Source organism: Pungitius pungitius, chromosome 20 (genome assembly GCF_949316345.1).
Source record: "Pungitius pungitius chromosome 20, fPunPun2.1, whole genome shotgun sequence".
Taxonomy (NCBI): Eukaryota; Metazoa; Chordata; class Actinopteri; order Perciformes; family Gasterosteidae; genus Pungitius; species Pungitius pungitius.
The window spans coordinates 1,576,728-1,604,706 of record NC_084919.1 but is presented as its reverse complement, the minus strand read 5'-3'; the positions used below and the strand labels follow the sequence as shown (position 1 = coordinate 1,604,706).

The window sequence follows — 27,979 nt, the reverse complement described above, 5'->3', positions numbered from 1 at the left end:
TTTCACCAATTTCTAAGTACTGTATTTTTAAATACATTTATTCCTTTTGAAATACTGCAAAATGAAAATATGTCACCGACCTGACGGCGAAGTTTAAACAAAGTGAAATTAACACCATTTCACTGTTAAACTCATTTCCTCTCATTTGTTCACTGTGGAAGCGTCGTGTCGTTACTGCACTGTGTCACTGTTGTAAATATGTCAAATATTGTGTGTTTTCTGTGCATCATTTTGTGTATACGTGTGTAAATACATGTGTCCCCCTTCTACAATCGGTCCTGTTTGTCTATGTGCTCTATGTTGCATAATCCCACGTCACATGATGTTTGATATTTCATTTGTATGCATTTTTTGCGAGTGTTTTTTGTAACGTGAAATAAAAGGTGAAGGAAAGATGCTGGTTATAATTATATTATTATTATTATGATGATTGGAGAGATGTGCATTGACTCAATGTGACAGTGACTTTTACATTTAGTTTTAGCTCCTGAACCGCTAGTAAAATCATTTAAAAAAGATTTTTCGGAGGACTCTACTCAAACCTTTATTGCAAACACTTTTTATTAACATTTTAAAAAAATAGCAATAGAGAACACAAGAGAAGTGGCTGTACATGTTTGAGATTTATAAGTTAGCCGCTCATTAATCTGCATTCCGACACCGTCGATGAGATTCGTGAATTAAATTGAAAAGACAAAAGAGCCTTTTCTTAAACCCCCTAATTAAACTTAGAGGAAAAGCATTTAACGCAAATTTGAAAATAAATAAGAGAGATCGCTGCGTCTGGAAACAAAAACACATTATTTCTCAGTTTTTTTTAGACACTAGAAAATAAATGAGCTCTTGTCACAAAACAGCAGCTGCTCTAATTAGACAATTAATCCAAACCTTTGAAACAACAACAGCAACAACAACCGCTGGAGAAAAGAACCATGGAGGAGAAATACATGTCATTCAGATACATTTCATCCAGCAGCTAAAAAGATTTCAAGTATTTCCCTTAGTTAAAATCCTGAGATGCTTCTCCTGACAGAATAAAATGCAAAAAAGACCAATCCCAAAGATGCGACTTAAAGGAACAGTTCACTCCAAAAACAGTGATTGTCATCGAGTGATGAGATGAAGCTTTTCGAGTTGTTTTCGTGGAGATGTGTTGTTCTCTACAGGGTGAACTGTTCCTTCATCAGACATCACTTCTCATACCGATGATGATGATGATGATTGTTCTCAAATTTTAAAACGCAGCACAGTTCAGTTTAAAAAAGTGGGAGGAGAAAATGTAGAAAGTGCATCAGAAACACTTTAGTTTGACTTTCTTCTCCACCAACAGATCGTTGTGAGTGGGAAACGACAACCTACGAACGCATTCACTGGTTTCCTCATGAACACCTTTCCCGCCTCGTTAGCCCCGCCCCGCAGTGATGTCACAGCGTACCGACACACCCCCAAGTGCACTTCCACGACCCCGTTGGCCTCTCGACGCCGAGGGTCGACGTGTTAAAAGGCCGCGCAGGTAATCATTGGTACCCTGAGACGGGTCGATGGTGATTTCCACTACTTCATTATTCCGAGACACGTTTGCGAAATAAAAAGAAACCCGGGACGCTCAGCGAGGCACTTTGATGGTTGAATGTACTTCCTCTAAAAGGCAGAACTTTAAGAACATCGCTGACCTTTTGGACGAAGCCACGAGAGAACACAACTTTCATTAATCCCTCCCCAAATCCTCTTCCCCGTGTGATCCACCTGCGGGTTCGGCCTCCTGCTCCGGGTCGCTGGGAGAGTAGAGCGCGGCGAACTGCTCCCGGGCCTCGCCGACGACCTTCTCCGTCTGCGAGCTGACCATCGACCTCAGGCAGCTCACCCTGACCAGCCCCGACTGGCCCGCCGCCACCACCCAGGTGTGGGAGCACATGTTGGGGCTGAAACGCACCTGAGGGGAGGAGGGACAGAGCACGAGGTCAGCAGACGGCCTGCAAAGCGCCTCATGAAAAATACAACGCTGACCTCGCGGTGACCAGCGTGATGCGTAAGTAACGAGGAGCTCAGATCTGATGTTTCATCACTGTGTCATCAGCGCGTGGGCTGAACCTCCCCGTATTCCTCTCTGCATCTTCATCACCAAACATCTCACCTACATGAGCCCCCCCCCCCCCGAATGTCCCGCAAAGCACTCGTCCGTCATCACGTCCCGGCACCTTAAAACTGCTGCCCATAACATCCCTGAATGGCGCCTCTCTGTCTCTCCCTCCCCCCCCCACCCACAGTGACATTTTCCTCATTTTACACATCATTACATTCTGGCCGTCTTTATTGCTGCTCATCAGAGGACGAGAGAGAGAGAGAGGAGGGGGGCTCTTATTCCATCTCTCGCCTCCTTTATCTTTATCTTGGTGATTCCTCCTCTTTTCTCCTGCACCACACTGTGTGTGTGTGTGTGTGTGTGCAGGTTTGTGTACCTTGTGTAGTGCAACCAAAGGCGCCTCCTCCACGTTCAGCTTGGTCTTAAACTCGGTGGCCGCCATGCGTTTCCACAAAGCTCGCTTCTGATATTCTTTGAAGGTCCGCTGGAAGTCAAATGATTACAAACATACTTCAATAATTCATCAATAATTACCAACTTTCACAATTTTGTAGGTTCTTGCCTCAAACTATTTTGATACAACGCAAAATCTATTTGACACAATTCAGAAGTGATGGACGACGGCTGGATGCAGCTCAGCCGACTGGCCGCTAAGCCCCGCCCATCAACGGCAGACCGGCCAATCACAGCGCTGGTGGCATGGGCCAGCTGAAGATGAAAGGAGAAACCAGAGAGACTCGCTTGTGGATCCACCCACCGGGTCGCTGTCGGTGTGCAGCAGCCAGCTGCTCCTCGCCGCATCTTTGAACATCGGGATGCGCAAGGAGGGACGTCCGTCGCTTACAGCTCCTCCTCCATCTCCACCTCCTGCTCCTCCCGCATCTCCATCTCCACCTCCTGCTCCTCCCGCATCTCCATCTCCTGCTCCTGCTCCTCCCGCATCTCCATCTTTCCCTCCATCTCCTCCGCTCTCGTTCCCACCGGAGGGTCCTTCGGTCTCTCCCTCCTTCTCCTTCTCCTCCTTCTCCTTCTCTTCTTCGGTGGCATCGTGGGACATCAGGGACGTGAAGCAGACGGGCTGAAGGACACGTTAACGCGGAGCGGCTGTTAGCGCTCCACTCGCGGGGCTCCCCCCCCTCCCCCCCTTGAGCGCGTCACTCGGCAAGAGCGGGGTAAAACTCACAAAGCGTCGGTCCAGCGTGCGCTTGATCTGCGCGGGGACGGTGCTTATGTGGGGCAGAAGGGAGAGGATCACCTCCCCGAAGCTGTCCGCCGTCGCCACGCTGTTCAGCCACTCGGTGTACGAGATCGACTGCAGCGACGCGGGGGAGAGAAAAGACGCAAAGTCAGGGCTCGCAGCGGGTTCATAGGAAACGACACGTCAGTTTAAGTCTCAGGCGGCTCACACTCACCCACACGGTTCCGGTCCGAGGGACGGCGAAGATGGCCTGCGACTGGTGGTCCATGTAGTGAACGCCCTGCGAGCCGAACCTACGGGGGACACGCACGCAACCGGCAGAATTTAAAAAAAACACCACCCCCCCTCAGATCCTCAGAGAGTGGCGCGTGGAAAGGTGAAGGAGAAGCGGGCCTCACCCCGTGTAGGCGTTCTCCTGCGCCAGCAGGAGGCCCGGTGCGTTCAGGGGCCAGAACACCTCGTTGGTCAGGAAGCGCTTCTGCACCAAGATGGGCTGGTGGGGGCGCCTCAGGTCCCACTTCTTCACGTAGCGGTCGTCTCCCGCCGTTATCAACAGGGAGCTGGTGATGAAGGGAAGGATAAAACGAGGAGGATTTGTAACCAGCGTGATGAGCTCATTTCAGCCTCCGGGACGCGTGGATTCTTCTGTGCATCAGACCCGAGTCGGAAGGTTCATCTTCTCATTCACCTTCGTGGCTCCACTTCAGCTTCACACATTTCATATTTTCATCAGATAATCAGTACTCAAAAGCTTCTCAGCTCCTCGGTGTGCGTTTAGACACACATTTCATATTCCAGCACCTTGAAATGACGACATTGCAGATTCTCTTTCCCGCCTCCACCGTTTAAATCAAACAGACGACCATTTAAATATTACAATGATCGTGGCAGCATCAGAGACATTTAAATGGTGGAGTCTTCCTCAGGACGCCAGTGATGAAAATGATCCTCAGGAATCAGGACTGAGGCCTTTAAAGCTGCTGCGATGGGAGAATAAAGCAGTTCATAAGTGATGAACAGTCTCACCTGGAGGCGGGGCAGAAGGCCAGCGCCCGGACGCTGTGGTCGTGAGCCATCAGGCATCGATACGGCAGCAGGGTGAGCGACTCCGACTCCCGCAGGCGCAACAAGGCCGACTTTGTGGACAGATCCCACAGGCCGACGACGCCTGGAGACACGGCGAAGACACAAAGCCGGTTGGGACGAGACACAGAGACACAGAGAAATGACCATAATAATAATAATAATAATAGAGCAGCAGAAATCCATGAGTGACCCGGACACAAAGAGCCTGACAGACGAACCTGAGGGCATCAGGCCCTTTGTTCGACCAAGCGATCAAGAGCGTCTCCGAGGAGTCAATCCGTACCGTCATAAAACCCCACGGCCAGGACGTTGTGCGGCTTCTGGGGCAGCCAGTCCATGGACAGGACTTGGCCGCTCCTCTGCTGGCGGGGGGCGTTCAAGGAACCCAGCTTCAGGGTGAGCACCCCCTCGGCCTGCGGGACAACGAGAGGGAGGGGGCCCGTCAGGGCGTCGCCGCGGCAACAGAGCGCACCGGAAAAGGTTCCTCGGGGAAGCAGGAGGGGGAAAAGAGGCACCTTGAAAATCTGGGGGGGCCTACCTGGTAGATGGGAAGCTCCTCGGAGGCCGCTTCTGCAGAGAGGAACACGAGGGACACTTTAAACGCAACGGCAAAGACACTCGGGGAACATGTGACCACGGCGTCGCTGGGATATTGATTACATGATTAAATATTAAAAGAGAGGTTAGAAGACAATAATTAAAAGGAGTGCAACAAATAACGATTTAAGTATTAAAACCCCCCCAGACATCTGAAACCCAAACGTGAAGATAATCTCAGCATTAAAAGGACTCGACTGGAGACTGATAACAGATCAGTTCTTCTGGTGAATATACGACCCCCCCCGCCCCCCCCCCCCACATGAGGATTGACACAGCCGGGATAAAAGGTGTCGGCTACTAGAACTGAAATTCACGGCTTCTAACACCAACGACCGGCTCGGCGATGCATCTTCTTTGTCATTTCAATTACAGAAGCTCAGCGGCGCTGTAAGCGATGGGCCTTCAGTCTCCCTTTTGTCTTTTTACCCCTGTGCCCCCCCCCCCCCTCCCCCCTCCCCACGCTGCAGCTTTTAACAGCCTCCTCTCATTCATTCTGGTGACTGGACAGACAAAAGCCATTTTTAATTATCTGTCCCAAACAGCACCGTGCTGCACACACACACACACACACACGGGCAATTTAACCTTTGACCCGCTGACTCGGTGCTGAATTATCCCGATAATGTTCGCTCATCACGTCCGGCCGTACGGAGCGAAAAAGCTTTCATTGTTTCACTTGGTGACACGCGGATTCACACGCTTCAACGTTTTCACATTAAAACAACAAAAGCAGGGAAAAAGAGACGCTTGTTTCGTTGCACTGGACGGCAGGCTGCAGCGTTCTGGAGGTCTAAGAGCTTCGGTGTGTGTTTCCATCCGGAGACGGTGACATTTGGGAAGAGGAGGCCGACCAAGCGTCACTTTGGAAGCTCGTGATCCAAAGCACGATGGAAACCAAACTGCCTTATAAGTTATATTATAGAATATTAGAGCCTATGATGAGGTCCTTCAAATCAAAGGCAGTTGTGTTCCTGCATATTTTAAAATGTAAAACCTCTTTAAAAAAGAGGTAAAAAATATATTGAATGTATTTTAAATTGGTGTGTAATCGTTAAATAACGGAGCGGATGTCAAGTGAATGAATAATGTCATCGTATTTCAACCGGAGCTTATGAGCAACGCTGACATCAGGCGAGAGGACACGCCCCCTGACACCAGCCCGACGGGACGCAGGACGCCGACTGTGAATCAAAGAAATGTGTGAGAGACACTATGATCCAGACTGGTGCAGACACACACACACACACACACACACAAACACACACGCACAAACGTGTTTCTGCGTGTGATGGATGTGGTCGATGAGAACGCCATTAATCTCGTTCATGCAGCAGAGCTCCGGCTTCTAGAATGTCAGCAGATACTCACACACACTCCTGGAGGGCATCAAATGTGTGTGTGTGTGTGTGTGTGTGTGTGTGTGTAGGTATTATGGGAGTGTGTGTGTGTGTGTGTGATTGGTAAACAGTTTGTTGGACCCGCGAGCTCTAAACAATCCCTGCGGATGTTGTGCTTTTATTGATTTTGAGGCCCGGTTTGGTAACGACGTCCGTGTCTGATGGGATTAATGCGCTGCTTTTAGACACCGATCAAGTTGTGTAGAATCAAAAATAAGAAAGAAATAATCTGACCTGATCCTCATCAATTTAGTTATTGTTTTCTTGTTAATGATGCCAAACATTATTTGTGAGAATTTGCAGTTTTTCTATCAGTGTAAACTAAATAATAAAGATGTCGGTCTTTGGTTGAATAGAAATTTAGAGAAATGTCACAGCAATTTTTCCTTATTTTCAGGCAATAAAATAGAGAATTAAATAATAATATAAATGACGATTCCTCACAACACTAAAAATCGTTACTCGTCTGGAAATAAACGCCATTTTTTGCTGGAAGTCAAATGTCTCTCGCGATGCTTCGTCAAAACCTCCTCACCAGTTTGGGCGAGACTCTAAGACAGAAACATTAAAGATGGAGCGGCCCTTGTTCTTCTTGTTCTATTTTTTTTTAGTAACAGAGGAGTGCCACTACAATCAGAAAAGGTCTAAATTAAACAACACACCAGTAAGGCGCCTCTTTACTGCGGGAATCAGGCCCCCGGCCTCCTGACCTCAGGGCACCACTGCCCCCTGGTGGCCACGCGGCGCACTTCATCTCTTTAGTGTCACTTGTGCTGTGAGGGGAAAAAAGCCCCCCCCCCGCCCTCGCTGTGATATTTGTAACACGCCGTGTGACGCCCCACGCTCACCGGTTGGCCTCCTGCCGGCGTGCAGAGCGTCCGGGTGGGGCAGGCTGTAAACGGTGACCACGCCGGTGGAGGTTGCGACCGCCAGGAGGCCGAGCCTGGGCAGGAACGGAGCCTTGGACGGGGACGGGAAAGGGGTTATGAAATGCTTTTAGTATATTAAAAGGCAGAGCATCGGGTCTCTGGGTGTCTCACCTTCCTGCCACAGGTGGGCAGCTCCCAGCCCCCCGCGGGACACCACTTCAGCAGCCAGATGAAGCCTTTGTCCTGCGACAGGCCGTATGCCAGCGCCGGCTGGCGCTCCGGACTGGAAAGACGGAACGTTGTTATTGACAAAAGGGACGGGATTTTGGAGCTTTGGATTGAAGAATGGAGGTGGAAACCAAAAAATAAATATCACCTACAGAAGAAACAGAAAGCCCCCAAAAATAATCAAATGAATAATAATAATAATGAGAATATATACACACACACATTTTAAATAATAATTAATAAAAAATAAATATATATTTAAAAATAAATAAATAGCATAAATAAAATAAATAAATAAATGCAAAATTTAATTTAAATAAAAAAGTTTAAAAAATAAAATAAAATATGGAAAAATAAAACAATATTTCATTTAAATGTTTTTTTAAGATTAAAAAAAAGACAGGAAACATAAAAAAAGACTAAATAATAAATAAACAAATTGAGTAAAAAAAATAGTAAAAGTTAGTTAAATAAAAATAAATAAAAACGAGTCAAAAATTGTTTAAAAAAAGAGAAAAGAATAAAGACATGTACACCACTCTACCTGCAGTTGTACTCCAGCCGGCCGAGCTCCCACAGCTGAACGAGTCCCTTCCCGCTGTGCGTCCTGTCCACACAGTGCCGGTCGTCCATCCCCCGGTGGCAGGACAGAGCCACGTACTGGGAGGCCGGAGCCCCGTCGGGGGTGGGACACCACTCCAAGGCCCAGACCGGTCCTCCCGCATACAGCAACGTGTCCCAGCGATCCGGGTGGGTCGGCGCCGCTGTGAACCTGGTAAACGGAGCGGAGTGATGAGTTGATTTAACGAATGCATCATTAAGGAGGAACCAACTCCTCCTGGAGGAAAAGCTGTAATTTAAAATGTGCTAAAATCACATCTTGAGTCCTTCTAACCTGCCGAGTCTTTGCAGAGGCGTCTCCTCCTCCTCCTCCTCCTCCAGACCTTCTCTGGACACCCTGAAGGCAACCGACTGACGCTCCTGAGGCAGGAAGTCCTCCAGGTCACTGAGGAGCACACGGGACACACACACACACACCTTCAGCGGTTACGTTACCAAGGGGATTCCTGCCAAACCTCCACTGAATAAAAGCAAAGGGTTCGAGGTCGACTACCTGGGTGGAACCAGGTGCCAGGTGCTGGTGGAGGGGATCCACTCTGGGAACACCCAGCTGCTGTGGTGCTCCTCCCGGCTGGAACACACACACACACACATTAAAGTACGTCACACACATACTACACAGCTGTTCATTACGCTGTAATTCAGCGCGTGGTTCCACTAAAAGACATCAGCAGGGGGGGAAGCTACTCACAACTTCTTGGTGACGTCGGTTGCTTCCCAGGAGACCTTCATGACGTTGGTGCTGAGCCCGTTGGCCGTTTTGAGATTGGGGCCATACTGCAGGAGAGGGTTTTTTTGGGGGGTTTTTCCAGCGTAAAAAAGGACAGTGATGATCCATCATTTGATCAAGTAACATCTCCAGTGAATGGATGCAGATTTTATCCAAACTCCAGAAGAACGTGATCACAACCAATCAGAATGAAGCAGAAGACTCTTACGTTATCTCGTACATTTATCTTGGGGGCGGGAAAAGGTCTTGCATCCTGCTCAGAGTCGGAGCTGGACTTCTCTGCTGCCTCCTCCTCCTCCTCCTCCTCCTCATCCTCATCCTGTTCTTCCTCCTCTACCTCGCCGCCGGGATGGAAGTCCTCATCTTCTGGAGCCCCGCTGTCGAGGCGCTTCCTCTTCCGGCCTTTACTTCCTGCGTGAACGTTGGGGAAATTATAACTCACTTCAATATCGATACATTATACATTTAAAGAGAAAGAGCAGATGGGATGTCCTTTTATTTTGGTCAATAATTACAAACATGAAGCTACGTCGCGCTCCGCCGTACCTTTGCCTCCTTTGAGGTCCGTCCGCTCCCTGGAGACGTCCCCGGGGTGGTCGAGGACTTCCTTAGCCAAAATATGGAGGTACTTCAACGCCCTGAGGAGACATTAGAGAACACGTTCAACCTGCGAGGACGACGCCGCCGCCACCTCCGCCTCCGCCTGGGTGGGATTACCGAAATGCCCCCAACTCACGCCTTCGCCGCTCCTCTCCGGGGGCGCCCGCTCGGCGTGGTCTCCTGCTCGGGTTCGTCCGGCGGCGGCGCCTCCTCGCACGCCGGCTTCGCGACCGGCTGCTTCCTCACGTACTTCCTCTTTGTTCTCGGCGTCCCATTTTCCAGCTGCGCGGCCCCGTTGGTGGTGGCGGCGGCGGCGGGGGTTGCAGGAGATTTCTTGGCGGGCGTTTTCTTGGCGGGGGTCTTTTTCGGCGGGGTCTTCTTGGCGGGGGTCTTCTTGGCGGGGGTCTTCTTGGCGGGGGTCTTTTTTGCCGGGGTCCTTTTGGCCCTCGTCACCTTTTCAGGGGTGTCCTCTGAGGGTTCACAATCCGAATCCTGAGGGGTCTGTTGGGGAGCTTCTGGTTCCCCATCCTGGATCTGATGTGGGGGGTTCTCAGCTCTGTTCGTCTTTGGCGCAGTTCTTTTAGAAGCTCCTCCTCTTCCTCGTCCTCTTCCTCGTCCTCGTCCTGCTGATAACCTGCTCTGTGGTTCTTTTTTGGGACTTTTCCCATCAGACGGTGAATACGTTTCAAAATCGGAATATTTTCTATTTTTCTGTCTCTGCCGTCCACCGGAGCTCGGTGTTGAACACGGTGGCTTCTCGTCCTCTGCGTGGGGACAGACGTCATTTCAGCACAGACACACGGAGACCGTTCACTTAAAAGTGTTGTTATCATGTTACTCCCACAGGCTTCCTTACAAAGACAAACCAACCACTGAGATATAGCAACGTGGTGCACATGCTCTTGAATAAGCATTTAAAGAGTACAGTGCATCACCTGGTCCAGGGTCAGTGGGATCCATGGATCCTGGGTTTCTGGGGCAGTGCAGGTTTTCTCTGATGCATGGAGCAGGTTTCTCCTCCTCTGGTTCCGCTGTTGCTCGGAAAGGAAGAAGAAATAAGACGCATTTCAGCCTTTTGTGACCCAGACTTGAGTAGAAACAGATGAATGTATAGAAAGGGGATGTTAAACAGGGATTGGACACGTTCACCAGAATTTCATCATCCTGCCTCAGTGTTTCCTCCCTCATGGTCCGAACCGACTGACTCAAAGTTCCCCCCCCAGCGGGTAAATGACTGCATGAGAGTCTGGACCGTATTTCTACACGGTTCTAACTATTCGGCGTGGGAAGCCGGGGAGAAAGAGGCACTTTGCCCCGAAACCACGTTATCCACGAAACCCGACCGAGATTAGGACAGTTCAACGGTTTGTTCCGTTCTCTGAAGTGGACCCGAGGGATGTAAACTCAGACACTGGACAGATGTTGCGGTGTTCGGACCCGCCGTCAGTTCGGCACGTGTTTCAACCCTCATACGTGCACGTTATTACTCTTCAGACGAGTCTTTCATCCCCGCAGACACACACACACACACACACACACACACACACACACACACACACACACACACACACACACACACACACACACACTGCTGCTGCTATCAGGCTAACAGCACCAAGCTAACGCTCAACGGCTAAAGCGGCACCGGAGCTCACCTCCGCGTTAAAGTCACTCGAACCCGCCTGAAATCGTCCGGTAACCGACGGGCCCGTTTCCGGTCAGCCGGTTTAAATACTCACCCCGCGTGGCTCCCGGGCTCCCGCCTCGGTGGCGGAGGGTGAAAAACCTCGCACCGTTTTCCGGGACGACGCTCGCCGCAGTCTGGGGCCGCTCGGGATCGAGTCCCGCCCGCCGCCGCCCGCCGTTTCGCGCCGCGCGAGGTCGACGGAACCGCGGGGACGAACCGGACGCGTCGCCCGAGCCGGTGGTCTGCCTCGAACCGGTGAGACGTGAACGCTGCGCGGGCTGCTTCCCCCTGATTCCGGTGGTGTGGAAGTCGCTGTCACACCGTCACACCGCCATGTTGCTGTGGCGGCAGGGGGAGGCACACCGCCCCCTGGCGGCGCAGCGGGGAGGCGCCGGTTCAACGCCGAGCGTCCCCCAAGCACCTCACACAACACCTTCAATCGTCTGGATTGAAAAGGAAACGTATTATTAATTTCCACTGAACAAAAAAAATCCTGTGCAAATACAATTTAAAACTATTACATTTTGCTTTAGAGAAAAAATAAAGCTTTAATGACCACAAATCACACCTGTGCACACGGTCACGTTCGCCAGATCAGAATAGCATTTATGAAAGATGGCTGTGAGCAGATGAGGTTTTAGATATTTAAAAAAATGTAATACTTCAAATGACCTGAATGCAGTAAAAGTTATACTAAAATTAAATGTATTGTGGCTTTGTATGTAACATTCTTAATAGTTTAAATTTATTTAAAGGAGTTATATACATGATTGTTCATAATTTTATAGTCAGTTTTTACTGAGTGATTTTTTTATATTTATTCTATTGAAACATACGTTGGTATTGTATTGTCTTTTAATGCTCACCGTTGTCTAACACCTCCGATTTTCATATATTGTGCTTTTCACTGACGACACAGAGCCCCAAAATAAACAGGAATTAATTTTAATCATCTTCGTGGTTATAACAACAAAAAACAATTACTAACATTCAACGTACAGATTCATAACAAATTCTGCTGAGATCATAATTACTTTAAATATAAAGTATGTCCCTCACAATGAAAGAAAAAAAGAATAAGTGCATTATTTGTTTATTTAAATCTGGTCTAGATTAAATCTACTCTCTGGATGGTGGTGATGAGTATGATGACATCACAACATTATTTTGAATTCTCATCGAATGACTGCAGTCGAAAACACTACCGTCAAAACTCAGCCCCCCGATATGTGGGAATGTTTTTCACTATACTCTAGAATTCAAGTTAATAAGGTTGGAGTGTGGTTCAAACAGAAGGGGACAAAAAGGGGACAAAAGGGGGACAAAAAGGGGACATCTGCCCCACGTGGGCTCTAAATCACACACTTAATGTTTGGACTAAAGAACGTGTATCTAGACCAAGAAGTAGAGCAGCAGGGGGACAAAAGGTGCAAAGGAAAACATGGACTCTGAGGAAAGGGCCGTTGCCATGGTAACAGAGGGCCTGCACGCTGGAACAGGTTTGGTCACAAGCACAAGTGCACGTGGGAAGTGTTTCAATAAAAGCAAAAAGGCGCCCTGGTTCATTTCTTCTATAATAAATCAGATAAAACCTTTAAATGTTGAGTTCTGAGTTCCTGCGATGGAGGTCTGAAGAGGATCAGGACTCCACTGGGACGGGTTCAGAACCCCACAGTAACTTCTGAAATACTCCCCACGTTCTCTACTTCAAACTCTTCCATAAAGGCCGATGAGGGACATGGAGGTTAAAAAAAAGATGAAGTGTTTGTTTTTTTAAGTGCACCACAGAAGGAAAAAAGAAATACATTCATAAAAACCCAAATAAAACAAAGTGTTAAAACGTCACAAACAAATGACTGAAGGCCTTAACCAGACTTCACTTGAGTAGATACAGAGCACATCAACATGCTGGAAGTCCACCAGAAAAAAAACATATGAACAGAAAAACGTTCCTTCATCACAAAGCCCAAAACAACACGGACTAAAACACGTTTTAGGTGGAGGTACATCCTGTAACTTCTAGTTACCAAGGTTTAGAATAGAAAAGTGCTGAATGGAAGGAGTCCATCTGGTCACCGGGTGGACGAATCGACTCAACAAGATGTTCCTCACAAAGTTTTAACCGTTCATTTAACGCAAAAGATATGAAGCTACGTTGTATATTCAACATGATTTAGTAAAAACCTCAAAATGTTGCAGGATGAGATGAGACCTCCCCAGGAGAAGAGGAGAGTCCGCAGTGAGAAGGCGTTCAGATCCTCCTCCAGAGGCACAAAATATGCTCAGAGACACGAGTGTAAAAAAAAGGGACATTTCTCTAAAGAATAAGACACGTTCTGAGGACAAAACGCTGCACTGTGTCCTGCTCAAGGCCTCACGAGGACCAGCACAGAAGAGTGTGTGTGTGTGTGTGTGAGGTTTCCGTTCAAAGTCTTAAATTGCAGCTCCGTCTTTTTCGAAACCAGCTCAATTTTTTCCCTTCAAGTGTTCCCTTGAGCCTCCCCAGCCCCGGGGGGGCGGGGCCTCCGCGGCGCCCGGACCCCTCGAGCTCCACTGGTCGACCCGCCGCCGCTGGTGCTCCTCCTCCTCCTCCTCCTCCGCTTGGCCGGACGAGACGCCGCCGAAGGCGAAGCAGTCGCTCCGCCTCCCGTCGGCCTCCCCCCCCGCCCCCCTTTCGCCCCTCCTCCCTTCCTCCGTCACGACGTCTCCCTCTCCGGGTTCTCTGACCTCCGCCGCGTCCGTCTCGATGGGGGCCTGCTCCAGGCCCGGCCCCGCATCCACCCACATGGGCCAGGGCGGATTCTCCACGGGGGTGAAGTGGAGCACCCGCTGGTGCAGCTGGGGGTCGAGGCCGTGGTGCTGCGGGTGGAGGAGCTGCAGGTGATGCAGCGGCTGCAGAGGGTGCTGCATGGGCGGGTGCTCCAGCTGCTGGTGGTGGTGGTGGTGCTGCTGGAGGTGGTGATGGTGGGGATGATGGTGGTGGTGCTGGTGGTGCTGGTAGTGATCCACCACCTGTCTGTCCACGTTATGGACCGCCTCCTTGGGCTGGTTTTTGAGGAACTTCTCAAACTTCTTGGAGGCCTTCTTGTTGGTCACAAACCAGTCCTGTTGGAGCGAGGAGGCGGAGTCAGAGCCCACAGACATCTGTTGTTGTTGGTGTTTGTGTGTAGCAGGTACTCTACCTGTGAGTGGACGGAGTTGATGTGGTACTTCACTCCACTTTCAGAGTTAAACTCCTTATTGCAGATCAGACATCGGTATTTTCCAGCCTGGAAGTCGCCCTGGAAGGAGATGCAGAGGCAACAGAAGGAGCCGTGAGGCGAGAACAGCGCTTCACCTGAACTCCCAACATCACACATAATCAGATCAGCACCATTTCTTTCACTCGTCATCCTTCCAAAGAGTAAAAAGGAGGAGAAGGTCTGACGTAGGCTGACGTACCCTGGAGCAGAGTCCCAGATGAGCCTTCAGTCCAGACACGCTGGTGTAGGTGGAGCAACAACCCTGAGGAGGGTCACGCACTTTAGGAAAGGAACCCTTCACCCCACTATGATGTCATTAAATAAATGTCATTCATTTAATACATATACAAGGGATGGAACTGTTCTCCACCTGGTTGGGGCAGTGGACCTTCCTCTGCAGCTTCACCTCGTTCTTCCACTTCCTCAGAACCTCCTGACTGAAGGCCGGCAGGCCCGGCCGGGCGTACTTCAGCTGCCACAAAAAAAAACACACACACACACACACACACACAGCGCTTATTCCAACGTCGGTTACCGCGGCGACGGCCCAAGCAGCCCACAGGGTGAGGAGCCTCGCTCACCTTCTTGTCGTCGGGCACCAGGTCCGACTGGAACTTCCTCTTGGGCCAGTCCTTGGGCAGGTCGTTGTTGGCGATCTCGGCCAGGTGGAAGTTGGCCACCTGGGCCGAGGCCCGCTGCACGCGCCCGCTGGCCGTCCTCTCGGGGTCCGCCTCCCCGAGGCCCTTCTGGGCCTCGTCTTCCTCGCTCCTCTGGGGCGTCTGGGGAGGTGGGAGAGAGAGAGAGAAGAGGGAGGAGGAGGAGGAGGAGGAGGGTGGTGGGGAGGAGAGGAATCGTCTGAACAGGCGCACGGAGACGAGACGCAGGACTCACGGGCGCGTGCTCGGACTTCAGGTGGTACTCCAGCCCGGCTTTGGACCTGTAGGCCTTCCCGCAGTGGGAGCAGTTGAGCAGCATCTTCTCCAGCTCGGACTCCTCCTTCCCGCACTTCTTCATGTGGTACACGTAGCCCATGATGCTGGTGAAGGCGGCGTGACAGCCCTGAGAGGACGAGAGGAACCATTTCAACCCGGGGTTCAGAGTTGAGTGAATCTCAGAATTTGGAAGATTTCTTTTACCTCTTTGGAGCATTTTAACTTGCCGAGCCTCTTGAGGATTTTACGCAGTTTGTCTTTGATGGCCCGGTCGTCCAGGTCCTTGGCATCTTCTGCCGAGGGCTGAACAGAGAGGCAAAGAAGCCGATTGCAGGAGCTTGTGTTCCATTGCCCACCGAAGTGTTTCACTCTGCTCACTCGACCCGTCACCACACCGCAGTCAGAACACAAAAGAGCACGAGAGCAGCCGCTCTTACCAGGTGGCTGTGGTCCGCCATGACGTGGTACTTCATCCCCGTGGAGGACTTCAGCTGCTTCCCACAGTGCGGACACGTGAAGGGCAGCTGCACACAATTCACACGCCGCTGTAATCTGTGACCATTTCACTCACATTATTTTAGAAATCATGTATTGCATTTTTTCAAAGATATCTCAGGTGCCTCCTGCAGTACTCCGAGGTACCTCTAGGGGGTAACAGTACGCTGGACTCAAAAGACCTGTGTACATGAGGGGACACTTTGAATGCCCCTTTAGTGGCGTTAAAGGATGAGAGTCCTTTAAAATCTTCTTCTTCTTCTCAGTGATGTTGTGACTCCAGGCTGCTCACCAGTCGGCAGTTCTCCATGTGCTTCTTCAGCCCCTCCACGGTCTTCCTGCTCACGCTCTTACATTTCGGGCAGGTGACTCGGCCTTTGGCCACAATCTGCAGCTGCCATTGCTCCTCTTGACTTCCTGGAGGGGGGGGGGGGGGGCGACAAAATAAGTGGTTTAATTTGACATATTTTAAAGTGGCACCTGGACAGCAGACAAAAGGGGACGGAGACTCTGGCTCACCTGGGGGGTACGTGGGGGGCTCCTTCTTGGTGGAGATGAGAGGGGGTTTCTGGTCCTCGCTGGGGGGGGCTGCCTCACCGGCACCATCCGAATCTGAAATATTTACATTAGAGGAAATATTTTGTCCTATCATTGAGACAAAAGAAAAGTCCTTATTTTTACTTTATTTATGAAATGTTTCTTTTTGGGGTAATTAATCGTCTCATGTGTGAGTCACCCTTTCACAATAAAATACATGTTCTAAAGGAGATTTATATTCAAAATATTGATCTACACATGAGCTGCTCCAGTTTCATCCCACAGCGGGAAACACACTTCTTCTGAATGAATGAATGAATGAATGAATGAATGAAACGTGACAAACAAACTCACTCGGGTCTCGGCCGTCTGGGGGCCGGGAGAAGATTCCAACGGGGGGGTCTCGCTCCGTCTCCACTCTTTGGACTTTCTTCATGTTCAAGTCTTCAAAAATCAACACAGAAATACTCCACATGTACAAATACTTCATTTATCTCATGAACAAAGGGAGTATGTCGCTTGGGAAGTACAGTTACACACTATTCATGGACACACTGTTGCATTCAGGGTCCAGGTTCTCTCTGATTGGTCGGGTTCCGTATTCTACCGTTAGCTCGGTGTTGTTCATAACCGGAGTGCCTTTACCTGTACGATGTGACGTGCATCACCACGTACCGGGTCTCCAGACGGGCCCCCGGTCTCTGGCGGCGCCGCCCCACCCTTGGTCTTGGCTGCGGCCGCTCCCCCACGCCTGCTCCGGCCCCTGGGAGGGCCCCTCCGGCCCGGGGTCCCTGCCCTCGATCCAGACCTGGCCCTGGCCCCGGTCCCTGTCGGCCGCCCAGCCTTGCTCGGGGCACCGGTCCCGGCCCGTCATCCAGGCCTGGTCGGGCCCGCCGTCCCCGCCCGGGACCCACGTCTGTTCTTGCCCGGCGTGCGGCGCTCGGTCCCTGCCGGCGGTCCAGACCTGCTCCTGCGGTCGGTCCCGCCCCGGGGCCCAGGCGTCGGGGGCCCGGGCCCTGCTGGGGTTCCAGCCGGGGTGCTGAGGTTGGGGGGCCGCCCTGCCGGCCTCGGGGCCCTGAGGCAGCCCTGCAGAGGGCGGAGCCATGGACCCGGGGTCCGCCCCATTGGCCAGGCCGCCCGATGACATCACTGAGCAGCTGGTGGTCGGGTAATCTATTGTTCCCATGGAAACACTCTGGAGGTCCTCATACCTGGTTTAAAAAACAAACACAACAACACTTATTATTGCAGGACAGATGTGATTTTTAATTGAAGTTTTGGATGGTCACAGGGCTCTACAACGCTCACCTCTTCCTTCCGTAGGATCTCCTGGTCTTCAGGGCGTCGGGGGCTTCGCACTCGTCGTCCTGAAACATTCCAGCAGAGCGCTGTGAAGAACCAGCGAACCACGCGCACTCAAACTACTCGCCGGGTCGTTCTCACCTGAGGAAATCCGGCCGGGTTCAAGGCGCAGCTTCTGTCCGCCAATCGCTGCACGGCTGTAGGGAGGCAACGTGGGGCTTGAGTCACAATCAGAGGCGCCGGCAGCTTTTCAGAATAAAACCTCCATACCTGGACACGGCGCTGCCCCTTTGGGGTGGGACTGGGACGATTTGCGCTTCCTCGGCACGTACAGAGGCGACATGTCCCCCCCGCAGTGTGCCGGGTCCATTCTAGGACACCGCCCCGAAGAAATCAGAAACACAGAGAGAAATATCATGGTACAATTACTGCAACGTTGGTAATAATTAAAAGGTCGATATGTTTGTGAGACAAAAAGTTGTTTTTAATGGAAAAGTTTTTCTTCGATGCAATAATTATTCAGAATTTGTTTCAATGTATGGAACAAATAAAGTGTGAAAGCATGTATTTTGTCAATGACATTTATTTTACAGCCTATATTTTATTTTCTATTACTTAAGAACTTGAAACAGAGTATTCTTACACTTGTGTATTGTCATTATAAAATATTTAAATACGTGCAACAACAATAATACATACTCCTCTTCATGTACTCGTGTATTTGTACACGGAAGTATTTCTACTTTTACCTGCATTACGTAAACAATGACCACGTTTTAAACGAGCAGCGTGTGTTTCGCGCGCACGTTTGTTGTGTTGTGTGCGCGCGTCGTCACGTTGAAGGCCACCGACGAGAGGCGTTCAGGGAGCCGAACAAAAACGTGGTGAAAGTGAGCGACGCGGGAGCGTGTTGGTGTTTTCCACCTCGCTCTCCGGCAGGTGACCATCACCCGCGCGTCCGTGTCAATTAAAAACAACACGGAGACATTAGCGGGACGTTTGGAGGACGACGCGTGCAGCCGGAAGCGGAACCAGCTCGGTACCGGGACCCGGTAACCGGTGCTCCCGTTGCTCCTTACCGGGAGGCGGGTCGGTGGTGGAAAAAAAAAAACGCAACGAAAGCCTCCGGTTCTACGGTACCGTCCCTGCGCAAAGACGGTTAGCCTCCATGTCTGCTGAGTCCCCTCCTCCTCCTCCTCCTGCTCCTCCTCCTCCTCTGCCCCCCCGGCAGTGATCCCACCGAGGGAGGGGCACCATGAAGGAAGACCCCGGCGGATCAAACTCTTCCGAAGCGGGTGACGAGAAGACAAAGCTCCCACGGCGTCAACATGCGGAGGAAAGCACGCCGCTGTTGTTGTGCACTCCGTGCGTGTGCGTGTGCGCGCGGCTCCGGAGGAGGAACGCCCTCCTGCGAACAAACAAGAGCCGCATCTGCTGCTGCGTTCACGGGCGGTGGGAAATAACGTGATTTACGCGATGGCATCGTCTTCGTGCGTTTAGGACCTTGTGCATCCATGGAGCAGAACCATTAAACTACTTTATAAATATGTAAGATATTAGTTTTGAATGTATTTATTTACACAGTCGCCCTTTATTTGTGAATGCATCAGCCAGATGTTTTTCAGTCTACACCAGTTTACACCAGACCCTGAATGCAGCAGCACGGGGACCAGAGAGGGGGGGGGGGACCTTCTGATAGCAGAAAGTTAATAAATGAATGATTTACCCAATAATCACCCAACAATCACTCAGCAATCATTTTTCTTTTGTCGTGTCCATTTGGGAGGATTACAGCGTTGCTACGGCAACCAAACATCCAGCGAACAACAAGCCAAAGGTAAAGGTGTTAAAGGCAGTGACCGCGCCCCCTGGGAGTGGTCTCCTGGTGAACGTGACTTTACATTTATATTACAGGCCCTGCTTTGAAGGTGTTTTACCTGTAATGTCTGTGATATGACATCAGGAGGGAGGGAGGTCCATGCAGCTCTGGAGTTCCTCCCTCCTCCCCCCCCTGCGGTGTCTCAGCCACTCCTCTCCCTTCCTCTTGCTGCTTGTCAAAGCAAAAGTGAAAGCAGTCTTACTGAGGGAGCAGAATCCATTCGTCTGTGTGTTTGAGACGAAAATGCCAGAAACCGCATCAACTAATTACCGGTCCTTTCAGTAAGTAAGCGTCCTGTGAAGCGCCGCGTGACAGCATGACTCGGATAAACTCTGAAGGTTATAGGCCTCTGAGGTAAATCCAGCTGTGTGTGTGCGTGTGCGTGTGTGTGTGTGTGTGGGGGGCAAAAAGAGTCTGTGATACGTGTAAGAATTGTCTCTACTTTATTTAGACTGTTGACTTAAGGTTTCTCTCGCTTTGCTTCTCAGGAACGATGATGACCAGCCGCAGAGAGGTGAGAGAAGTTCTGATGGGTTTTCTTATGAATGAATACGTTTCTCAGTGGAATTTAGAAAAGTACATTTACTGCAGTACCCTGAATGTACTTAAACTCAAGCTAAAGGACTTTCACTTTTGAGCACATGTAGCTGCAAACACCTTTATACCTTTAATTAAGTAAGGTTTTGAATGCAGGACTTTTACTTACTGAGTATTAGTACTTTAACTTAAAAGTGTGCAGTGTGTAGCTATGAATGTGCGTCATGCTGATTTTACCTCCCTTTCACCCCAAGACATGACCAGGATGTTGAAAAAGCACAGGAACTATCAGCATGTTTTGTCGAATTAGAAAAATAAGTATTGAAACAAGTTGAAGTTGTTGTCTATTGTCTTATGCTTATATAAGTTTGGAAATGTTTAGCGACCTTTTCAAATATCTGCTGAAACGAGTGACGCGTAAAGTGGTCGGTGCAAGGTTCCTCTTTCAGAACGGCAGGTCGGGGATCGGTTCTGGTAGGAACCCTTTTCAGATCTCAGTTTGGTATTTAGCGACGTGCAAATTCCATGTAACGTTAAACGTGTATCTTCATAACCACAAAATAAACGGAACTGCTTAAGACGCTGCAACGACACCGCATCGGAACCCCCCCCCCACCCGCACAGGGCCCCTCTTCGGGTTGTCACTGGCTTGTTTTTACTAGGGGGCCCCGACAGACGGCGGATATCGCTCCATATCAGCGACACCGCTTGAAAATCCCCCGTTGACACTGCAACGACACGTCGGGAACCTCCCTAATGGGGCCCCCTTACTAGCCGGCATCGACGTGAGACACAGGGAGTGAGGCAGCACCTGGAAAACTTCAGGGACGGTGCCCTTGCTTCATGTCAATCTGATGCAGTGGAAATTCAAATGGAGCTTCAAGAGAAAAGCAGCAGAACGCTTGCAGCATGAGGGAGCAGCAGAAACCCAGTCCAGTCCACAAGAGTCCTTCAAAAGGGAGTTCTTTCTCCCGTTAAGTAGACACTCAAAAGCTTCTTCTGGCAGATTCTCAAAACTGGAAGATGTCTATGTTCTTTACAGTTTCCTGTTTTCAAAGAAAAGCATCCAACTTGAAAGCTTTGTGCAATACCGTTGCAAGAACTTAGAGCAAACAATGCATTAGATTGAGGCGGATGATTTAGATTTGGAGATCAATTCTGCTGTCTACACTTTTCCAGACCACACCTCCACCTGCCCAAACGACATGTTAAATTACATTTACAGTGAAAACCTGGATCTGCACAGTGATCTAAGCATTGCATTGCGTCTCCTTTCTCTCTTGCCTCTAGTGAGAGCAGCTTTTCTGCTTTGAAGTCGATCAAAACCTATTTGAGGTCATCCATGTGCCAGGAGAGGCTCACGGGACTGGTACCGATTTCAATAGAAAGGTGTTCGGAGGGTCCTTAGATACGGAAGTCATAGTGGCTGCATTTGCAGAAGCCAAAGCCTGCTAGCATCAGTTTTAAGTAAGCAAGTCTTTCCACTTCAATTCCTTGTTTGTTTGCTTAGTTGCGTTATCATTCTGAAAAGCATTTCAGTTATGTTTGTTATTTATATGTCGTGTGTAAAGATTGCATTCAGATAGTTTTAGTTTTTAGATTTTATATGTTCATTGTTTAATAAAAGATTTCTTTACTGATCCGTGGTCCTGGACTTCATCTATCATGATTTTGGGGGGCCTTCTTGCCTATGGCCCCCAGGGGATCTAGAAGCACCCCTGGTCATGAAGATAAGATACTTATTTAATGTTATTTGCATGCCGTTAAATACCCAACTGAGATCGCACCGCAACCTGCTGTTCTAACAGAGGGACCTTCCACCAACTCATTTTCTCACTCGGCGCTTCTGCGTTCTTCACTTCCTTCAGTGTCGGGGAAGACCTTCTTCGTTCACCTAGCGGGAAAAACCAACGGCGCTCATGGAGACTTTGTCAGGTATCTGACATCCAACGGCAAAGTCGAGGTGGACTCCTACGCAGCGAGCGACTTCCTGGTGGTCTTCTGTCCCGTGGTTTCACGAGTCGGAACGGACATCGAAGCGGCCCTGAGCGACAACTCGGGTAGGAAAGACCTCCGTGTGCTACCTCCCCACCCCCCTCCAAAATAACCTAAACATCTGGTAGTTTGTGGCCTTCTGGAACATCCCTGTGTGCCCTCAGTGCTGACGGATGGCAAACCGACGCTTCTGGTGGTGATGCATCACACGTTCGATCCCAACCACGTGGTGGCGGAGAGCAGGAGGCAGGTGAGCGACCCCAGGGTGTGGCTCACCGTGGACTGCCTGTTCCACCAGGGCAAACTCTTGCAGCATTGCCCCCTCAACGACGCCATGCGGGTGCAGGTCGGAAACTTCCTGGAGTTTTCTTTCTGTTCCAAGGTAGGACATTTACATATTATTTTGACTGAAAACCAGGTGCATTTTATAAGAAATTCAGGGCATTTTTTTAAACTTGAAAAATAACATTTCACCTTTGTCAAAAATATTACATATACTCATTTGGGCTTCCAGTGTATGCATTTGTCATCTAATGGCAGCAATAACACTATTAGGCAGTAGTCTACAGAATTTTTGGATTTTTTAAAAACCGAAATAAACAGAAAACGTAAATCAGACTCATTCAATTTTATTTTCATTTCTTTAGTTTCTTCTCAACTAACATTAATTGTATTTTACTCAAATAGAGGACTCGCTATTGACCAAAAAATGGCAGTAACTTATGAGGAGAGGGGAAACAACTCTCACTGACCGTTAGCTAGCTAGCATATCTTTGTAGCTAACATTAGTGAAATAGCTAATCAGAGCTAGCTAACGTTAGCTAACTAACGTGACGGGCTCCTAGTTAAATCATTTTAAGATAATTAACACTTAGTTATCACTCACCGTAGGCGATGGTATGTTGCTCAAAACATTCAATGGCAACTGGACCGGGTTATTACAGCTATGTTTTTGACAAGTTAACTAAACTATTATTATTGTTGGAGGAAATGCGATGAGGCGTCCACACGACGTTGTGGCAGAAATGAGGGATGTGATGAGTCTCGTTTCTACTAATCATCTGACCGCATATTATTTTGTTTCTTTCTTTCATGTTCCTTTCTGGAAAAAGATACCCCCCAAATGTAAGTGTTGCTTTAACCTCGCAAGCTAAATAAATCTTTCAGTCTGTTTTTTTAATCTGTTTCAAGTCTTTTTTCCTTTGTTTTAGGGTACTTGGTGGGAGCAGTAGTTGGTGTTGTCGTGGTGGTGTTGGTGGTTTCGGTGATCGTACCATTGATTTATACATGGAACAAGAATAATCAGAATCAGACCGCCTATGACATGGGGATGAATTAGTCTCTCACCGATAACAGAAGCACGCATTCAATGGTATTACTGGGTTTTGGCTAAAGCGTTTGATCAAGAATATTTTATCTGAGGCAACAATACCGGGGAAAATGAAGCAAGAATAATGCATGTAAAGATACACAAGTAGCTAGATGAGAAAAAGATGGAAGTAAAGAGTCATCATTACAAATCAGCCCACGACACAATCGAAAAGTCTGCAACTTGAAAGATTTTTTTGGGTTGTATTCATTCCAAACCGGTTTTAACTTAATTATTTGGTGTCAAACCGTGATTTTTGTGTTGCATGTTCATGTTTAAACGTGTCTCGTAGAGTAGTGTGTCATCAAATGTCATGTTTCAGAGTTAAAACTTGCTGTGAATGAATGAATCATCTGCTGCTTTGTACCATCAAAGATGAAGATTATGTGTTGTTCCTTTAATGAAGAATAAATAAAGTGGTTGCATTACGTTTTCTGTGCATTTGTCTCTGCTGTGGACGCCGACGTATCGTCTTTCTTCACAAACCCTCGAGTCCACGATCTGATGACGGGACCTTTAGACGACTCAGAGCCCACTTTGCTGATCTGACTGAAACCGTTGAAGCTAAAGTACCGTTACGGGATACCGTTAAGAATGTCTGACGTAATGTGTGTACTGTTATGTTCAAAAAAGGAAGAAACACCGGACGGACAGAAGGCATCTTGGAAAGAAAAGTTCAAATCAAAAGTATTTACTTAAAGAAACGGTCTTGTGCTGAAAAGAACACCTCAGCGAAAAACCACAACGTGATGCTCTGATGCTTCTAATGGTTCACGTGATTGAGTCTGTGCATAAAAGTCACGGGCGTAATGTGTGGAGAAGCTGCACACTGGAGTGGCTTCCGGTTTGTAGGGTGGAGGGGCTGTTGGGGAAATGTTCTGTACATAAGATAAAGCGCCTAATGAATGTTATGAGCGGCTATGGATACCCAGCGAGCGAAACAACAGGAAGGGAGGCAGCTGCCACGACCGGGGTCTACATAAAATGAATGTTTTAAAGCACAGGAGTAATGTCCAAACATTGATCAGAATCTGGATATTGGGATATAAGATATAGGAGTGTGATTGGAGAGTAAAATTGGACCGAAAATGTTCTCAATACGTTATTGCCCTTCTGAGTTTGAGAAGACGATATCAATCTCTGAACATTGAATTGATAGTCCAAGTAGAAAAGGGTTTGATAGTTTGCGTTTGAGAACTCGTGAAGTCAGATATACTTTGTTCAAAGGTGTTCTACCTGTTATCTCTGTTATATAACAGCGGGGGGTCCATGCAGCACAGCAGCAGCTCTGGAGTTCCTCCCTCCTCCCCCCCTGCGGTGTCTCAGCCACTGCCTTCCTCTTGTCTCTTTCTAATTGTCAAAGCAAAAGTGAAAGCAGTCTTACCGAGAGGAAGCTGAATCTATTCGTCTGTGTGTTTGAGACGAATATGACAGAAAACTTATCAACTAAATACCAGTCCTTTAAGTAAGTAAGCGTCCTGTGAAGCGCCGGGTGTCAGCATGACTCGGATAAAAGGTTATAGACCTCTGAGGTAACTCTAGCTGTGTGTGGGGGTGATAATCAAAAGTTTCTTTCTTTGTGCTAAGTTAGAAAATGTTGCCCTGTCCTGCTGAAGAATTCAAGTCAGAGACAGTCTGGCAGGATGGGGGTTCCTGTCTGGACTTGATTTAAGAGTCGGGACCCGCACGGACAAACAGAGGTTTCTCTGTGTGTATTGATAAGGGGATCGGTTTCTGTTCTGACTAGGGAGGCAAGGTCAGCGGGTCAACCAGCAGATGTGTAAGATAAGGAGGGAGGTTCACACCACACCCCAACCAACACTCAACCATTGTTCTTTGTTTACGTTAGGCAAGGTGGTCTGCACATTGGATGTGACCGGATCCTTAGAGGCGGGGGGAGAAGGTTCATCCCCTACGCCAGCTTAGGGCCAATAGAAATCTTTTCCTTTGTCTTTTGGGTTATAAAACATGATGTTTTTGCTGATGTTAGTTAGTTGTTCCTACAGCCTGCGTGCTGCCTGAACTGCTCCTGCCTTTGCAAATGCAGCGCTTATACTTGACCTGTGATCAGATGAATAAATCTACCAGAACGAGAGAAGTAGTTTGGCTGAATTCTTCCAGACGTCCCCATCCAGGCTTCCAATTTTTTAAAACACGAGCCTCTCTTTTGTAATTACTAACAATTTTGGTGACGTCCCGACGTGATTGGCTGACCTGGATGAAGATCGAGGGGGCATCCGTTTTCCGGAACAGGCAGAAGGCCGGCGGCGTGGTTCAGCGTTGACAACAAAGGAGCGCGCTACAGAATGGGTGAGCAGACGAGCCCCTTTTTGTTCTAAAGGAATGAAAAGTCTGCAATTGGACAAATCTAAAATAATTGTTGTCAACTGCAGAATACGTCTCTGTCCTATAAGACCACTAAATTTAAACTAAATTTCAAAATTTTCTGATGATCACATGTAAAGTATAAGCACATAATCACATTGAATTCAACATTAGGGAAAGTGAATGAGTGTCCATAGGGTAGGGAATTTAATTAAATATATACTCAGTAGAAATCCAGAGTTGAAGTTTGCGTCCCTCTGGTGATCGCAGTCCTACTTTCGCATGCAGTAGGTTTGGCGGTTCAGTGTAAGAGTAGGGACCTAGCGGGTAGGGATTTAGTTAATTAAATACAGGGTTTAAAAAGGAACGACGGTGCTCACTTGAGCTATCGAAGGTCGACCCTCAGTCATTAGAAATCCAGAGTTGAAGTTTGCGTCCCTCTGGTGATCGCAGATCGTTACGTTCGCATGCAGTAAGGCTGGCGATTCAGTGTAAGAGTAGGGACTCAGCGGGTAGGGAACTTTAGGTAATTATATAGAGTTTAAAAAGGAATGACGGGGCTCACTTGAGTTCCCTGAGGTCGACTCTTAGTCGGTAGAAATCCAGAGTTGAAACGGTCCCTTTGGTGATTGCAGTTGCACGTATGTATGTCGTGGACTGGCAGTTTAGATCAGAGCAGGGTTTAAATTTATGTTAATCATTAGTCAGAAGAAAACCCAAGTTGAAAGGTACCTCTGGTCCTGCAGCCCCATTAGTGTGATATGGGGACTGGCAGGTTAGAATATTAGATGACGAAATAAGGACACAGGGAAAGATTTGTTATTTTTCATACTGGGAAATGTGTGGGTGGTTGGTGTAACTCCTGGTGTTTTACCGAACCTAGAAGCTGTGGATCAGGACTTGAAAAGGACTGAGAATCTGACAGTGAAAAGTGTTTGACCGGATTACACATTTGTGGGGATATGTATTAAAGGGTAAAAGGGAAAATCATAGTCAATAGTGGTGATACAAACATGAGAGAAATAAAACAATACAGGTGAACTGGTGTTATAAGCCTCAACAATCGAGCGCTGTATTCCTCTAATACAGTAGAAGCTTCTTGATTGGGTTCACAGTATTGGGCATTGTGTCCTTTCTCTGGTGTTCTAAAGCCATGTGTGAACAAATAAAATAACCTGTGAAACTGTGAGGAAAACAGAGGAAACCATAATGATATGGGATGATGCAAAATAGGCACTCTGGGTCTATTTAAGATCTATGAGAGATTTATGAAAAGAAAAAAATTTAAATTAAAAAAGGAAACATGTAACAGAAATAAGTGGAGTGGGACGTAGAGATGCAGGAAGGCTGCAGCTGCGGAGCCCCTTATCATGATGAGACAGAGACTCAGCCAGCAGGGTGCTGCAGCCGGCTGCAGAGCCAGCACACACACAAGCACACGCAGTGCTAGGAGCTAAAGGGAGACAATATGGAAAGAAGATCAATTCTTATAAAGTTGTGTGATTATTGATGCCGACAGAGTTTCACACAGGCAGTTAGAAAAGTTCAGTGCAAGAAGTGAATTAGATAGACGTAGCAAAAGAAAAAGATATAAAATAAAAATTGATTGTAATGGTTTAATGATTTTGTGTCATTTGGGGTTCACATAAATCAGTTAGTTTGACGAATCAGAATAAATTAATATGTTAACACCCCTTATGGGTGAGACACGCACAAGCGTCGGTGCAGTTAGGGATTGTAGATCCAACAACAGGTTTACAAACAAAACAACAATTGGAGATATCAAAAAGTTTTGGTTATCCTGTTTTTTCAGAGTGAATAAAGTTGTTATAATGAAGCATGAATGACTTCTATGTGAATGAGTTTCTAGGACTCCAAGCTATTACCCCAATGTTGATTTAACTATATGAGGTCAACAATAGGTTATTAAGAACTGTAACTAAATGTGGAAATGTGGTAGAACATTTCTGGGAGAAACAAGTTGGGTATTTGAAAGACAGACCCCAGCCGGAGCCTGTCAATTAGAGTAATCTAAACACACCACAAGGTCACGGGATGGTCAGAAAAGGCCCCAACTCGTAGCTTGAGGAAAACAGCAATCAATCACCCGGTTCGGACAGAACAAGCATGAGACAGGGTGATGTTATCAAGGAAACTCAGCCGGATCAGAACCTGCATCAAAGTAATGATTTGAAACCTAAGAAGTGATGAGAAATGAGGAGAGTAGGTGTATATAGTGTCAGTCGTTTGGTATTAATGTTTGTAGT

At 48.4% G+C, this 27,979-nt stretch overlaps 3 protein-coding genes across 7 annotated transcripts; 1 reads left to right on the top strand and 2 right to left on the bottom strand.

Moving 5' to 3' along the window:
* Window positions 1-622: 622 nt before the first annotated feature.
* Window positions 623-11,529, bottom strand: gtf3c2 (general transcription factor IIIC, polypeptide 2, beta). 2 transcript variants are annotated; one of them, XM_062559659.1, is made up of 20 exons: window positions 11,152-11,529; window positions 10,348-10,443; window positions 9,549-10,176; window positions 9,359-9,450; window positions 9,021-9,223; window positions 8,774-8,859; window positions 8,576-8,653; window positions 8,357-8,467; window positions 8,006-8,233; window positions 7,405-7,516; window positions 7,213-7,324; window positions 4,906-4,937; window positions 4,651-4,780; window positions 4,308-4,449; window positions 3,680-3,841; window positions 3,496-3,574; window positions 3,267-3,395; window positions 2,841-3,161; window positions 2,460-2,567; window positions 623-1,933 (listed from the first exon to the last, which is right to left on the bottom strand). In XM_062559659.1, the coding sequence occupies exons 2-20, from the start codon at window positions 10,370-10,372 to the stop codon at window positions 1,709-1,711; spliced, it is 3,003 nt and encodes a 1,000-aa protein (XP_062415643.1). In that variant the 5' UTR covers window positions 10,373-10,443; window positions 11,152-11,529; the 3' UTR covers window positions 623-1,708. The 2 variants fall into 2 exon arrangements, with proteins under 2 accessions (XP_062415643.1, XP_062415644.1); XM_062559660.1 differs by having other exon boundaries at window positions 9,033-9,223; window positions 11,152-11,528.
* A 499-nt stretch (window positions 11,530-12,028) lies between these two features.
* znf512 (zinc finger protein 512) lies at window positions 12,029-19,223 on the bottom strand. 3 transcript variants are annotated; one of them, XM_062559431.1, is made up of 16 exons: window positions 18,357-19,223; window positions 17,878-17,978; window positions 17,749-17,804; window positions 17,614-17,672; window positions 16,981-17,516; window positions 16,660-16,749; window positions 16,288-16,380; window positions 16,061-16,185; window positions 15,711-15,797; window positions 15,478-15,576; window positions 15,233-15,400; window positions 14,923-15,120; window positions 14,712-14,813; window positions 14,541-14,603; window positions 14,282-14,380; window positions 12,029-14,204 (listed from the first exon to the last, which is right to left on the bottom strand). In XM_062559431.1, the coding sequence occupies exons 2-16, from the start codon at window positions 17,975-17,977 to the stop codon at window positions 13,566-13,568; spliced, it is 2,514 nt and encodes an 837-aa protein (XP_062415415.1). In that variant the 5' UTR covers window position 17,978; window positions 18,357-19,223; the 3' UTR covers window positions 12,029-13,565. The 3 variants fall into 3 exon arrangements, with proteins under 3 accessions (XP_062415415.1, XP_062415414.1, XP_062415413.1); XM_062559430.1 differs by having other exon boundaries at window positions 18,687-19,223; XM_062559429.1 differs by lacking the exon at window positions 18,357-19,223 and having other exon boundaries at window positions 17,878-18,311.
* A 329-nt stretch (window positions 19,224-19,552) lies between these two features.
* On the top strand, window positions 19,553-23,815 carry LOC134107813 (uncharacterized). Of its 2 annotated transcripts, none has more exons than XM_062559432.1 (6): window positions 19,553-19,767; window positions 19,975-20,000; window positions 21,892-22,083; window positions 22,183-22,400; window positions 23,131-23,143; window positions 23,230-23,815. In XM_062559432.1, the coding sequence occupies exons 1-6, from the start codon at window positions 19,586-19,588 to the stop codon at window positions 23,355-23,357; spliced, it is 759 nt and encodes a 252-aa protein (XP_062415416.1). In that variant the 5' UTR covers window positions 19,553-19,585; the 3' UTR covers window positions 23,358-23,815. The 2 variants fall into 2 exon arrangements, with proteins under 2 accessions (XP_062415416.1, XP_062415417.1); XM_062559433.1 differs by having other exon boundaries at window positions 19,555-19,840.
* The last annotated feature ends 4,164 nt before the right edge of the window (window positions 23,816-27,979 follow it).

Bases quoted from the DNA above. Each gene is read 5' to 3' on its own strand.
- gtf3c2 (XM_062559659.1), bottom strand. From the start codon at position 10,372: ATGGATCCCACTGACCCTGGACCAG. The intron at 3,842-4,307 runs GTGAGACTGTTC...CTTCATCACCAG, and splicing joins GCCTTCTGCCCCGCCTCCAG to CTCCCTGTTGATAACGGCGG. The intron at 3,396-3,495 runs GTGAGTGTGAGC...GCGTCGCTGCAG, and splicing joins CTCGGACCGGAACCGTGTGG to TCGATCTCGTACACCGAGTG.
- znf512 (XM_062559429.1), bottom strand. From the start codon at position 18,025: ATGATATTTCTCTCTGTGTTTCTGATTTCTTCGGGGCGGTGTCCTAGA. The intron at 17,517-17,613 runs GTGAGCGTTGTA...TTTTTAAACCAG, and splicing joins AGATCCTACGGAAGGAAGAG to GTATGAGGACCTCCAGAGTG. The intron at 15,401-15,477 runs GTAAAAGAAATC...TCGTCCTCTCAG, and splicing joins AGTTAAAATGCTCCAAAGAG to GGCTGTCACGCCGCCTTCAC.
- LOC134107813 (XM_062559432.1), top strand. From the start codon at position 19,586: ATGCAGCTCTGGAGTTCCTCCCTCCTCCCCCCCCTGCGGTGTCTCAGC. The intron at 20,001-21,891 runs GTGAGAGAAGTT...CACTTCCTTCAG, and splicing joins TGATGACCAGCCGCAGAGAG to TGTCGGGGAAGACCTTCTTC. The intron at 22,084-22,182 runs GTAGGAAAGACC...GTGTGCCCTCAG, and splicing joins GGCCCTGAGCGACAACTCGG to TGCTGACGGATGGCAAACCG.